The following is a 12,539-nucleotide window of genomic DNA, read 5'->3' on the forward strand; positions in this document are numbered from 1 at the left end:
CACACAAGGAAGAAGGGTCAAGTTCAATTATCACAGCATTACTGCAACACAAGTAGAGCCAGTGATCACCATACTAAAGGAAGGAGACAAAGCCTCTGTCAAGTACCACTCTGATAATACATACAATCTTAAGTACACAAACATCCTTGAACACTCACTCTCAAAGGTTAGTAGTCCACTGGCTATAGATAACTCATTAATCAGACAAAACTATGTTGTCAAAGTACAAACACAAACAGTTATTCACGGGTAATGAAATATACATTAATACAATAATTATAGTTCACCTAAGCAAAAATGAATAGTCTCTGTTTTTATAATGTGAGTTTCTTGGTACTGTTACACACCATGACAATACCTATTTATGACGAGATAAAATTATATTTTATCATGGCAACACTGGATGACTTATCATTTTCATTCCAATACAAACTTGGCCACTATTTCACACAATTCATGCTGGCCAGCTACACACTGACAAATGTGGCCCCTATTTCACACAGTTAATACTGGCCAGCTACACACACACAGTCAAACTTGGCCACTATTTCACCAAGTTTAATTTGGTCAGTAACATTCATTGTCAACCTTACTTCTCCCCAATCAACAAACAATACTACTTTTCCATGTGAAGCATAAATATAAATTCAAAACATCTGTGAAATATTGAGTACATGTAATAATATATGCCAGTGACAGTCATATATTCAGCCCTTAAGTGGTGAATAGATTACTTCCCAAAATCGTTTGTCCATTTCGTTTGTTCATTTTTTGTTTGGGAAGTTCTGTCCACTATTTCGGCTTTTAGTAGCAATTTTTTAACCAGAATAGGGGTTTGTTTTGGGGTATTTACCTTTCTGGGTGCCTGACCTGGTTGATGGCAGACATAGAATGCTTTCAACCACATGGGGGTTTCCATAGGCCATTGCTCCTTTTGCCTTTCTGAGTGGGGGCCAGGTTCTGGCTCGTGGTCTTTGGTAGGCCTAGAACGCCATTCACATTGACTGATACCAACGTCTCATATATCCATATAAGCCTGGATAGCTCCAGGGAGCCATAGGGGTGGACCCCAGAAAACAAAGAAATATCATAACATCATTAACTCATTAGTGATGTAATACTAATATTTTCCTGCCACGATCAGCCATCATCTCCCTTTCCCCGGTCCATCATCCACTTGCAGAGGTGCTGGAGTGGCACTCCTGCGAGCTCTGGCATGCACCACTGGTCATACTACTAGGTCCCATCAGTTGAGGAGTTACGATGGCCTACCAGGGACCATGAGTCAGAACCTAGTCCCCTTACAGAGATGCAGGGAAGGTAGTACTTGTGATAAAAAAAATAAAAACTTTATTCATGGATATCACCCACTGGAAAAGGCACCCAGAAAGTTAGTGAAACAAAATAGACCATTGCTGGCTTCAAACAAGACTGAAGCCTTGAGACCCACCAAAGAACTCCCCAAATTATGTAAACAAATGATCGAAGTCCCGAAACTAGTGTCGGCTCATTTGCCCCACCTTCTCCACTCATTTGGGGGAAGGAGGGAGGCAGCCCACAGTAAGCTGGCAGTTCTAACTTTAGTTCTATCTCATGGTAGCATGTGTCAGGTTGCCCTCTTTGACACTGGCTCCTGTCTCTGCTTTCAGTTAAGAGGTGGTAACATTTGTGGTTGTTACTGTACTGATATATGTAGTGTGAGCCAGGAGTTAAGAAAGCTTGGAGCTGCAAGTGCTCAGAGTTATCTTCCCGGGAGTGTTTGGAAACCGCTCCTTTCAGAGGGGTCTCTTTGCTTGTGGTAGCCCTTGCCTTAGGTGAGTCACTAGTCTTTGGCTTTCTGTCTTTCCTTGGGTAGGGAGTGATTTTGACTGGCAGAGCACACTGGTTGTTCATGAGCTGTAACTACAGTGTACCGAGGTCGACCTTAGCAGTAGCATGTGACTGGCTGCTTTGGTTTGTCTCCTCTCATACTATGAGGAGAGACAAGCTATGCTGGTCCTCATATTAGGACCAATATAGCTTTCTAGTGCCTGGGTATCTTGTTGGGTCACTTACCCTGCAGGCCTTGGAAATCCCCAGCAGATTTGGTGGTCCTAATCATATACTCCCCTGAAGCCACTCTTGCTTCATGAAAGTCTGAGAGTTGCATGTTGCCCATGCCACGTGGCCATGTTCATTCCCTCTGCCTCCGCCATGCTGTCTGCTGGGTTGGTGACACCTTCGACCCTGAGTCAGGTGGGATTTGCTCCCATCATGTTGCTCTCCTTACTGACCTCCCCCCCACCCACACCACCCAATGAGGTTGGAGGTTTTCAGGCAATGACCGCTTTGCATCTTAGGTTTTCTGTGTTGCAGCAGTATAGGTTAAGTGTTAACCTAGGTTAATGGCCTCCTGGCTCTATCTGCACCTTATCTTCCTTCCTTCTCAAGCCTGGTTTACCCTTCTATTGTTCCTACTCCCTGCTTCCCGCCTCAAAACACCCTGAGGGTTTTGTTCCAAGACAGGGTTTAACTCGGGATGTGGGTTGGTCAGCTCTGGGCGTTGCCCTTCCGATTTGGGTGTGGAAGCAGTTGAGTTTACTGGTCCCACCAAGGATTTGGGGGGTTTTCTTTCACCCAGACCCCTTCTTCCTCTGAACCCTCTCTCTTGGACTCTGCTTTTCTATTCTGGGTGGTGGACATGGATGATGGCTCTGCTGGGGGGCCATCTGGAAATTTCCTAAGTGTAATTGAATAAGTGTAGTTACAGGATGAGAGCTACACTCATAGTATCCTGTCTTCCCAGTAAGCATTGTCATATAATGCTTTGAAACTACTGATGGTTTTAGCTCCCGCCACCTTCTCACTTTACTTGTTCTGTCTACTACTCTGTTTGCAAAAGTGAACTTTCTAATGTTTTTTTTTCAGCAGCTTTGTTTCCCTAAGGAGTGGAGGAGTGGAGGCTACTGATCCTGGCCGGCTTGGTGAGAGTAGGTCACAAAGCCCCAACCCAGAGCCAAGGCATCCGTGAAGACATCGAGTCTTTACTGATGCCTTGAAGAAATCCCTAGTTGATACCTGGTTGATGGGGGTTCTGGGAGTTCTTCTACTCCCCTGTCCCCTCTACTGACTTGTAAGACTTTAGTCCACTAGGCTGTTGCTTGGAGCAGCCCGCAGGCCCACATACCCACAACAACCCGGTTGGTCCGGCACTCCTTGGAGGAAACAATCTAGTTTCCTCTTGAAGATGTCCATGGTTGTTCTGGCAATATTTCTTATGCTCGTCTAAAACCAAACCCCAAAAAGCCTGAAGAGGAAGCCAGCAATGCAGTATCTGGCCCAAGGCCAATAGGGCCTACATCAAACAATCGCGGTGGAAGCAATGGGGGCTGCCCCAGAGAAACCAGAACAGCTGTCAAAGCCAATTCTCACCAAGAGGAAACAAGAGGTAAGCAAAGTTCAAGAACCCGATCAACTGTTCAAACAACCTCCGTCACCTGGGGCCAACTCAACACCTACAGACAGTGGTGCTGCAGCTGGGTCAAGGCTGCCAGTGGCAGGAAAAGTAGCGAGAGTCCTAAATGAGGCCCAGCCAATTTTGAACCTGATAAGGAATCAACTGAAACATCCTTCAATTCACCAGAAACCTAAAACCAGTAAGCTGGTAAAGAACCAGATCCATGGCTACCAAACATGCGGACCAGCTGGGAGCACACATCAGCCAGTGATTGAGGTAGGTGTGGTGACACCTACCAAAACACAAACCCTAAACAATTGATGACAAGCAAAGATGACTCAAGCCAAGTGTGTGAATATGTGTGGAGCCAGATTAAGGCCAAACAGGAGAACCTGAAAGTGGTAAACTTGTCACCCCACCACAAAACCTAGCCAATTCCTAAACCCCTGGATGTATATAGGGATGTGGCAATATGCATCCTAGAGGTCCTGGGAAATCATCAAAGAGTCTGCCTCTAGAATGAGATGGATCAGGGACAACGTGGTTATCTGGAAGGAGGGGCAAGGAATGATCTAGCTCAGCTGCGAAAGATCAAGACTGAACCAGAGGGTCAGTGAGTCCTGTTTTAGGAAAGGTAAGAGGCAGGAAACCGACCAACGAGATTAAGTCATTTCAACCACCCTGGAAGCCACCCATTTCAAGATGACCCAATGCAGGTGAAGAGAGGAGGCCTGGCCGGAAAGACCCGAATCCCTGGGAAGTAGAGGACCCAACCAGCTCTACTGCAGGCTGTGGGAAACGACCTGAAAAACCCACATATCGTGGGGACCAGGAATCGGCAAACTGGGTGAGCCACCTTTCGCCCATCAAAGAAGTGAACTGCAAAAGGGGCAGAGCGAACCACAAGAGGCTGTCTTTTTTAAAAAAGCAAGCACAGCCCCAACCAGATGGAGAAGGATCAGCCATGTGAAGAACACACGATCTGGCCTCTGACTCCACGGATGGCCTACTTCAACCAACAACAGGTGACCCCCCAGCTCTACCGGACCACATCGGAAAATGAATCCGAGTAAACCCCAAAAACAGAGTAAGTACATAATGGGCCCAGAAGTCGCAGCTGCAGAAGAGAAATAGTGCACAACAACCTCCTAAGGAAAGATAATTTGAGAAATGGAAAGGCAGACAGGAGAGCAAGGGGCCTATGGTGAATCCAAAGAATGGGTTAACAGCCTGTTGACATGCAAGTCAGGTTGCAAAGAACGTGGCTACTGCCTCCTGGGGCACGGGAGCATACAGCTTGGGAAGTGCAGTCGACACAGCCACAGCAGAGGCCAAGATCCTCGCATGGGGTCCCCCTACAAGCATCCCCACCTCCTCTGTGAGCCAATCAGAATGGAGCTTAAGGAAGCTCAGGCACTGGGATCACTATGACAAGACCTACAAGTAAGCCAATACAACCTGGCTGGGAAGGTCGAGCTCGGCACACTGAGAGAAGCACATGAACTACCCAGAAATACCCACTGCCAGCCAATGCCACTCCAAACTGAAGGTAAGATAGAAAGATCCCAAGACACCCGACTCACCCTGGACCACCCTGAGACAAGCACAAGTGAGGACTTCTAAGGGTCCAAAACACGACTCCAAAACACTTTAGGAAGGATAACCCCTGGCAATGCAAGGGCAGCACTATGTAGCATGCAAGGAAAGTAAGCCTGTGCCATGCAGCTCCAAGCACCCTCAAATCTAGGCTCATGCTACACTGCAGTGAGGAGGAAACACCAACAAGAGCACAAACCATCACTTTGTATGGTATACTAAACCATCTGGTATGCAGCTGAATCAGAACACTGGAGGCAGAGTGGAAGAGAGATGGCCCGGTAGACTTAGCTACTAGACTTAGACTAAACTTTTATGATGACGATGTCAGCTGATGATGGCAAGTCAGGTGATGATGGTGATGGCAAGTCAGCTTGCTCTGGTATGCAGCTTGCAGGCACTTTGCTCAGGTATGCATCTTGCGAGCACCTTGCTGTGGTATGCAGCTTGCGAGCACCTTGCTGTGGTATGCAGCTTGCAGGCACTTTGCTCAGGTATGCAGCTTGTGAGCACCTTGCTGTGGTATGCAGCTTGCGAGCACCTTGCTGTGGTATGCAGCTTGCAGGCACTTTGCTCAGGTATGCAGCTTGCGAGCACCTTGCTGTGGTATGCAGCTTGCGAGCACCTTGCTGTGGTATGCAGCTTGCAGGCACTTTGCTCAGGTATGCAGCTTGCGAGCACCTTGCTGTGGTATGCAGCTTGCAGGCACTTTGCTCAGGTATGCAGCTTGTGAGCACCTTGCTGTGGTATGCAGCTTGCAGGCACTTTGCTCAGGTATGGAGCTTGTGAGCACCTTGCTGTGGTATGCAGCTTGCAGGCACTTTGCTCAGGTATGGAGCTTGTGAGCACCTTGCTGTGGTATGCAGCTTGCAGGCACTTTGCTCAGGTATGGAGCTTGTGAGCACCTTGCTGTGGTATGCAGCTTGCAGGCACTTTGCTCAGGTATGCACCTTGTGAGCACCTTGCTGTGGTATGCAGCTTGTAGGCAGCTTGTGCAGGTAAGCAGCCTGAAGGCACTTTGCTCTGGTATGCAGCTTGTAGGTACAGTATTTTGCTCATCTAAGCAGCTTGCAGGCACCTTGCTCTGGTATGCAACTCGCAGGGAGCTTGATATGGTATGCAGCTTCCCAGAAGCTTGACTTCATATGCAGCTCACATGCAGTTTCCATTACATAAAATTTGGACAAACAAAACTAGTTAAGTGGCATTTGTTGTCACAGACATATAGTTTCAAATCCTAATCCCATGAATAAGTACACGAAATAAGATAAAAGATTTTACTCCGAGCATAAAGGATGAAAGCAAAACATACCTCTAATTGGAAAAGGTTTATTCTTTGTCAAGAGGCTTGTAGAAAGTGAAGAAGGTGTTGATGGTTCATTCTCGTCCAACCAGGATGAATTCACTCCCAAAGTACCGCTTGAACCAACAATTCCCATACCTCGGCCACAAACACATCCAGAACTATCCATGACTTGAGGACCTCGCCTGTTGGATAAAAGAATCAGACATTAGTTAAAATACATGCAAGAAAAATTACTGAATATCTTTCAATATTTATACACAGTATTTAGTTATTCATACATGACAATAAAGAAATCTCTCAAACTAAATTTTATGCCTTATTTATTATTTGGAACATCAAGCTTTACAGATAACTGCAAGGTTCAATAAGGAGCAAAACATCAAAATTGCCAAATGACTGTAAACATGTACCATATTTAATATTTGGATCGTCATTAAAAAAACCATTGAGAGTAATTAAATGTCAATTTCTGTGAGAGCCCCGGTGGCTCTTTGAAGCTACTATGCTGATATGGTACCATCTACTAGGTCGCATCAGCTATGCAGTTCTATAGGCCCACTGGGGACTAGCACCAGAACAACAAAAACGTAAACTGCAATGCAGCCGCTGCCTATCCCCCAAGTACCTCGAACAACGAACAACCTTCAAACTCGCACAAACCGAGAGGGGACTCGGATGACATATTTATAGCTGCACCACCTCAAAGGGTTTACCAGGCCCCGCAGGAGTAGGAATCCCGACAGGAAGCCCAGACACTGGTGTAGCTAAGCCAGTTGAACCCCGTCTAATACCGAGCAAACAGACCCCAAGAAGTCGACTGTGCAACCTCGAGGGGCCCAAGAGTAGGACCACCAAACACAACCTAGGTGAACCTAATCAGAAACTAGGCAGATCTCATCCAGGAAATAACAGAAAATTAGAAACCCTTGAAGTTACACCACAACAACCAGAGACCAGATAGAGACACAGCTACCGCAATTATGCAAGCTGTGCAAAACACTGTGCGCCCCAGCCAACAACAACAATGCTCTCTACCCAGGGCCAGACGGAGAACCCCACGACCCCCGCAGAACCCCAAGGGCGAGGTTAATGACAAGCGACAACAACCTCAATGGGAGTGAAGTTCCGAACGTCCCAGGGAAGAAAACCCTGAATATGCTGGGGATTGTACCTATCGGGCGTCAAGGGAAGGAAACCCTAAACGTACCCGAGTACACCATAATATCTGGCTAATGCCCCAACACACAGCAGGCACCACACAAGGCAAAATCCTGACAGGAGAATGAGGCCAAGAATAGCATCCGCTCTATAAGACATCAGTTGACAAATTGCAGATGTCAGCTCTTGGTCACCCAGATGGGGGTCCTCCCTCCTGTTTGGGGGGTTGTCGCTAACCAGGGCGAATAGTGGTTGAGTGGAAGTTTGCTTGTTTGTTATTTCTTCTTGGGGGGGAGTTCTTGGGCTATATTCAGTCTTGGTTTGCACTGTTTTACCAGTTGGGGTTTGTCATAGTGTGCCTACCTTTCTGGGTGATACCCCTGGTTGATGGCAGATATGACTATACTCTCATAGAGTGAAGTGTTCATAAGCCATTGCTCCCTTCGCCTTCTGAGAGAACCAGGTTCTGGCTCGTAGTTCCCAGAAGGTTCAAATCTCTAACATTTTTCGCTGCCCGATGCCGCATATTCTGTCATAGAACCAAAATACGGAGTGTGCCTGATGACACAGACGGCATCATTAATGTTACAAATGTTTAGAAATTACATTTATTGTCCGAATTCTATGGGACTCGTTTTAAAATTAGATTAAAAATTAAAATGTCTGCCCATTCCCTGTATACCCCACGTGACATCCCGACCCCGTGTGGGCGCCCATCCACGCTGGAGACTCACTGTCCTCGTGACCTCGCTCGTGACAGCCACGGCCTCCACTCAAGTTGAAACGTTTCCCCCATTCCTATTATATGCGACATGCCCACTTGGGGACTGTAAGCCCCAAAGATCTCAGTATATAGACAAGACAACATCATCTCTCTCTAGGGGATTAACAATGCACAAGCACCTATTATAGACCCTCTTCACCTGCCCTAGATCTGTTCCACACACCTTGATCCCAATCAACACTAATAGATCTGCTCCACCTTAACCCACTATAGATTTTCTCCATTTGCTGTGGACCCACACTACCTGCCTTACCCACTCGAACTGCTGTATCCCTGCTCCACCCACTGTAAACCTGCTCCACCCACTGTATACCTGCTCTACCCATTGTAGACCTGCTCCACCCACTGTAGACCTGCTCCACCCACTGTAGACCTGCTCCACCCACTGTAGACCTGCTCCACCCACTGTAGACCTGCTCCACCCACTGTAGACCTGCTCCACCCACTGTAAACCTGCTCCACCCACTGTATACCTGCTCTACCCATTGTAGACCTGCTCCACCCACTGTAGACCTGCTCCACCCACTGTAGACCTGCTCCACCCACTGTAGACCTGCTCCACCCACTGTAGACCTGCTCCACCCATTGTAGACCTGCTCCACCCACTGTAGACCTGCTCCACCCATTGTAGACCTGCTCCACCCGCTGTATACCTGCTCCACGCTTTGTAGACCTGCTCCACCCTTTGTAGACCTGCTCTACCCACTGTAGACCTGCTGCACCCACTGTAGACCTGCTCCACCCACTGTAGACCTGCTACACTCACTGTAGACCTGCTCCACCCACTGTAGACCTGCTCTACCCACTGTAGACCTGCTCCACCCACTGTAGACCTGCTCCACCCACTGTAGACCTGCTCCACCCGCTGTAGACCTGCTTCACCCGCTGTAGACCTGCTCTACCCACTGTAGACCTGCTCCACCCACTGTAGACCTGCTTCACCCGCTGTAGACCTGCTCCACCCACTGTAGACCTGCTCCACCCACTGTAGACCTGCTCCACCCGCTGTAGACCTGCTTCACCCACTGTAGACCTGCTCTACCCACTGTAGACCTGCTCCACCCACTGTAGACCTGCTCCACCCGCTGTAGACCTGCTTCACCCACTGTAGACCTGCTCTACCCACTGTAGACCTGCTCCACCCACTGTAGACCTGCTCCACCCACTGTAGACCTGCTCCACCCGCTGTAGACCTGCTGCACCCGCTGTAGACCTGCTCTACCCACTGTAGACCTGCTCCACCCACTGTAGACCTGCTTCACCCGCTGTAGACCTGCTCCACCCACTGTAGACCTGCTCCACCCACTGTAGACCTGCTTCACCCGCTGTAGACCTGCTCCACCCACTGTAGACCTGCTCCACCCACTGTAGACCTGCTCCACCCACTGTAGACCTGCTCCACCCACTGTAGACCTGCTTCACCCGCTGTAGACCTGCTCCACCCACTGTAGACCAGCTCCACCCACTGTAGACCTGCTCCACCCGCTGTAGACCTGCTCCACCCGCTGTAGACCTGCTTCACCCGCTGTAGACCTGCTCCACCCACTGTAGACCTGCTCCACCCACTGTAGACCTGCTCCATGTACCTACTCCACTTACCACTGCTCTGACCTACTCGACCTTCTATAGCCCTGCTCCACCTATTCTGTCCGTGGACGTTGTCACCTCTATCAAATAAACAACAATTGTAGGTGTTCTTCACTAACCAGACCGCTGCCTCAGCTCGCAAAATGCTGGTGTACCTTATTTGAAGAGGTCTGGTCGCATCGCGGGACGAGTGAGACAAGAAATACAGGAGAGGAGCAGTGCGGGAGATCGACCAGCTGAGCCAGGAGGGAAGCTGTTTGTTTACACCTTGGCGGCCCTCCTCCTATTGGTGGGTTTGGTGGCTGGTGGTGGGTTGGGTAGTCGCTGGTTGGTATGGAGGCTGGCGGTGGGTTGGGTAGTTGCTGGTTGGTATGGTGGCTGGCGGTGGGTTGGGTAGTTGCTGGTTGGTATGGTGGCTGGCAGTGGGTTGGGTAGTCGCTGGTTGGTATGGTGGCTGGCGGTGAGTTGGGTAGTCGCTGGTTGGTATGGTGGCTGGTGGTGGGTTGGATAGTTGCTGGTTGGTATGGTGGCTGGTGGTGGGTTGGGTAGTTGCTGGTTGGTATGGTGGCTGGCGGTGGGTTGGGTAGTTGCTGGTTGGTATGGTGGCTGGCGGTGGGTTGGGTAGTCGCTGGTGGGTTTGGTGGCTGGCGGTGGGGTTCGGTAGTCGCTGGTTGGTATGGTGGCTGGTTGTGGGTTGGGTAGTTGCTGCTTGGTATGGTGGCTGGCGGAGGGTTGGGTAGTCGCCGGTTGGTATGGTGGCTGGCAGTGGGTTGGGTAGTCTCAGGTTGGCATGGTGGCTGGCAGTGGGTTGGGTAGTCGCTGGTTGATATGGTGGCTGACGGTGGGTTGGGTAGTTGCTGGTTGGTATGGTGGCTGGCGGTGGGGTTGGGTAGTTGCTGGTTGGTATGGTGGCTGACGGTGGGTTGGGTAGTTGCTGGTTGGTATGGTGGCTGACGGTGGGTTGAGTAGTTGCTGGTTGGTATGGTGGCTGGCGGTGGGGTTGGGTAGTTGCTGGTTGGTATGGTGGCTGACGGTGGGTTGGGTAGTTGCTGGTTGGTATGGTGGCTGACGGTGGGTTGGGTAGTTGCTGGTTGGTATGGTGGCTGACGGTGGGTTGGGTAGTTGCTGGTTGGTATGGTGGCTGACGGTGGGTTGGGTAGTTGCTGGTTGGTATAGTGGCTGGTGATTGGTATGGTATCTGCTGGTGAGTTTGGTAGCTGGTGGTGGATTGGGAAGCTACTAATTAGTATATTTCGTTTTGTTGGGGCCAGGAAGCCTGTATTCACCTAGTTGTACTTGCGGGGCTGAGCTCTGCTTTTTCGGACCGCCTCTCAACTGTCAATCAGTCAACTGTTACTAACTACTAACTAACTTCCCCCCCCCCCCACACACACACACACACCCAGGAAGCAGCCCGTAGCAGCTGTCTAACTCCCAGGTACCTATTTACTGCTAGGTAACAGGGGCATCAGGGTGAAAGAAACTCTGCCCATTTTGTTTCTCGATGGCGCCGGGAATCGAACCCTGATCCATAGGATTACGTGTACAGGGTGCTGTCTACTCAGCCACCGTCCCCATGCCTGTATTTACAGGCATGTGTCGAGGTCCTCCATGAACAAACTACTGACCCTCTCCAGTTTGACCTTGAGGGGATCCTCTCTCCAAGTGCTTAACTACTTGGGCTGATCAATAGAGCAACGGTCTCGCTTCATACAGGTCGCCGTTCAATCCCCCTGTAACGTACGTTTATGTTACGTTGTTGGGTAGATTAGATACACATTGTTTAGTGAATTTTCATATTTATTTAGTAGTCTTGATTACAGTAGTCGGTTGGTGGCATTGTTGTAAACGCTCAGACGGAGCTTGGAGCAGACCAGAGAGCTAAGTGAGGGCCGGAGTCCCGGAGCTCTATGTGGGAGAGCGTGGCGGCTCGATTGGGAATTGCAAGTGTCTGAACTCGGGGAGCCAGAGCGTTAATTGTAGCTCGATGCGATCGTAGTCTGCTGTCTGCTCTGTGTCGAAGCTGTAGCGTCTTGGGTCGATTAAAACTGTACACACCGAGTGTTACATTGTTGACTGTGGAAATTGTACTGTCCGCTATTCCTCTTATCGCTTGCTTATATGGTGACTACACCTCGGCTCCCTCCAACAAGATGAGAAGAGTATTACCTGTAATTGGGGAAAGGATTGTAGTTTCTTTAATTAGTGCTAATTAGTTATGCTATTAAGATAATGAGATAATGGAGCGAGTATAAGATTAACTCGCTACACCCCGATCGTCCAAGCGGTTGGGCACCATTCCTTTCCCTCGTCCCAGCCCAAATCCTTATCCTGATCCCTTCCAAGTGCTATATAGTCGTAATGGCTTGGCGCTTTCCCCTGATAATTCCCTGCCTCCCTCCCTCCAGGGGGCAATGTCAGTTACCTAATTCCCGGGTATTTATTTACTGCAAGGTGAACGGTGGCAATAGATTGCAGTCATTGCAATTCTCCGTGGTGTAGTGGTAAGACACTCGCCTGGCGTTCCGCGAGCGCAATGTCATGGGTTCGTATCCTGGCCGGGGAGGATTTACTGGGCGCAATTCCTTAACTGTAGCCTCTGTTTAACGCAACAGTAAAATGTGTACTTGGATGAAAAAACGATTCTTCGCGGCAGGGGATCGTATTCCAGG

At 49.3% G+C, this 12,539-nt stretch overlaps 1 protein-coding gene across 5 annotated transcripts in view; it reads right to left on the reverse strand.

Annotated features, from left to right (window-relative positions):
- Positions 1-12,539, reverse strand: part of LOC123761409 (6-phosphofructo-2-kinase/fructose-2,6-bisphosphatase) — a 274,084-nt gene that overhangs the window by 208,732 nt on the left and 52,813 nt on the right. For 3 of the 5 annotated variants that reach the window (XM_045747431.2, XM_045747432.2, XM_069313301.1), the window contains one exon: positions 6,345-6,520. In XM_045747431.2, coding sequence (XP_045603387.2) covers positions 6,345-6,520 — 176 coding nt within the window. Of the gene's footprint in view, positions 1-6,344; positions 6,521-9,986; positions 10,166-12,539 lie in introns of those variants that run through there. The other 2 variants (XM_069313304.1, XM_069313303.1) reach the window with 2 other exon arrangements.

Source organism: Procambarus clarkii, chromosome 7, assembly GCF_040958095.1.
Source record: "Procambarus clarkii isolate CNS0578487 chromosome 7, FALCON_Pclarkii_2.0, whole genome shotgun sequence".
NCBI lineage: Eukaryota > Metazoa > Arthropoda > Malacostraca > Decapoda > Cambaridae > Procambarus > Procambarus clarkii.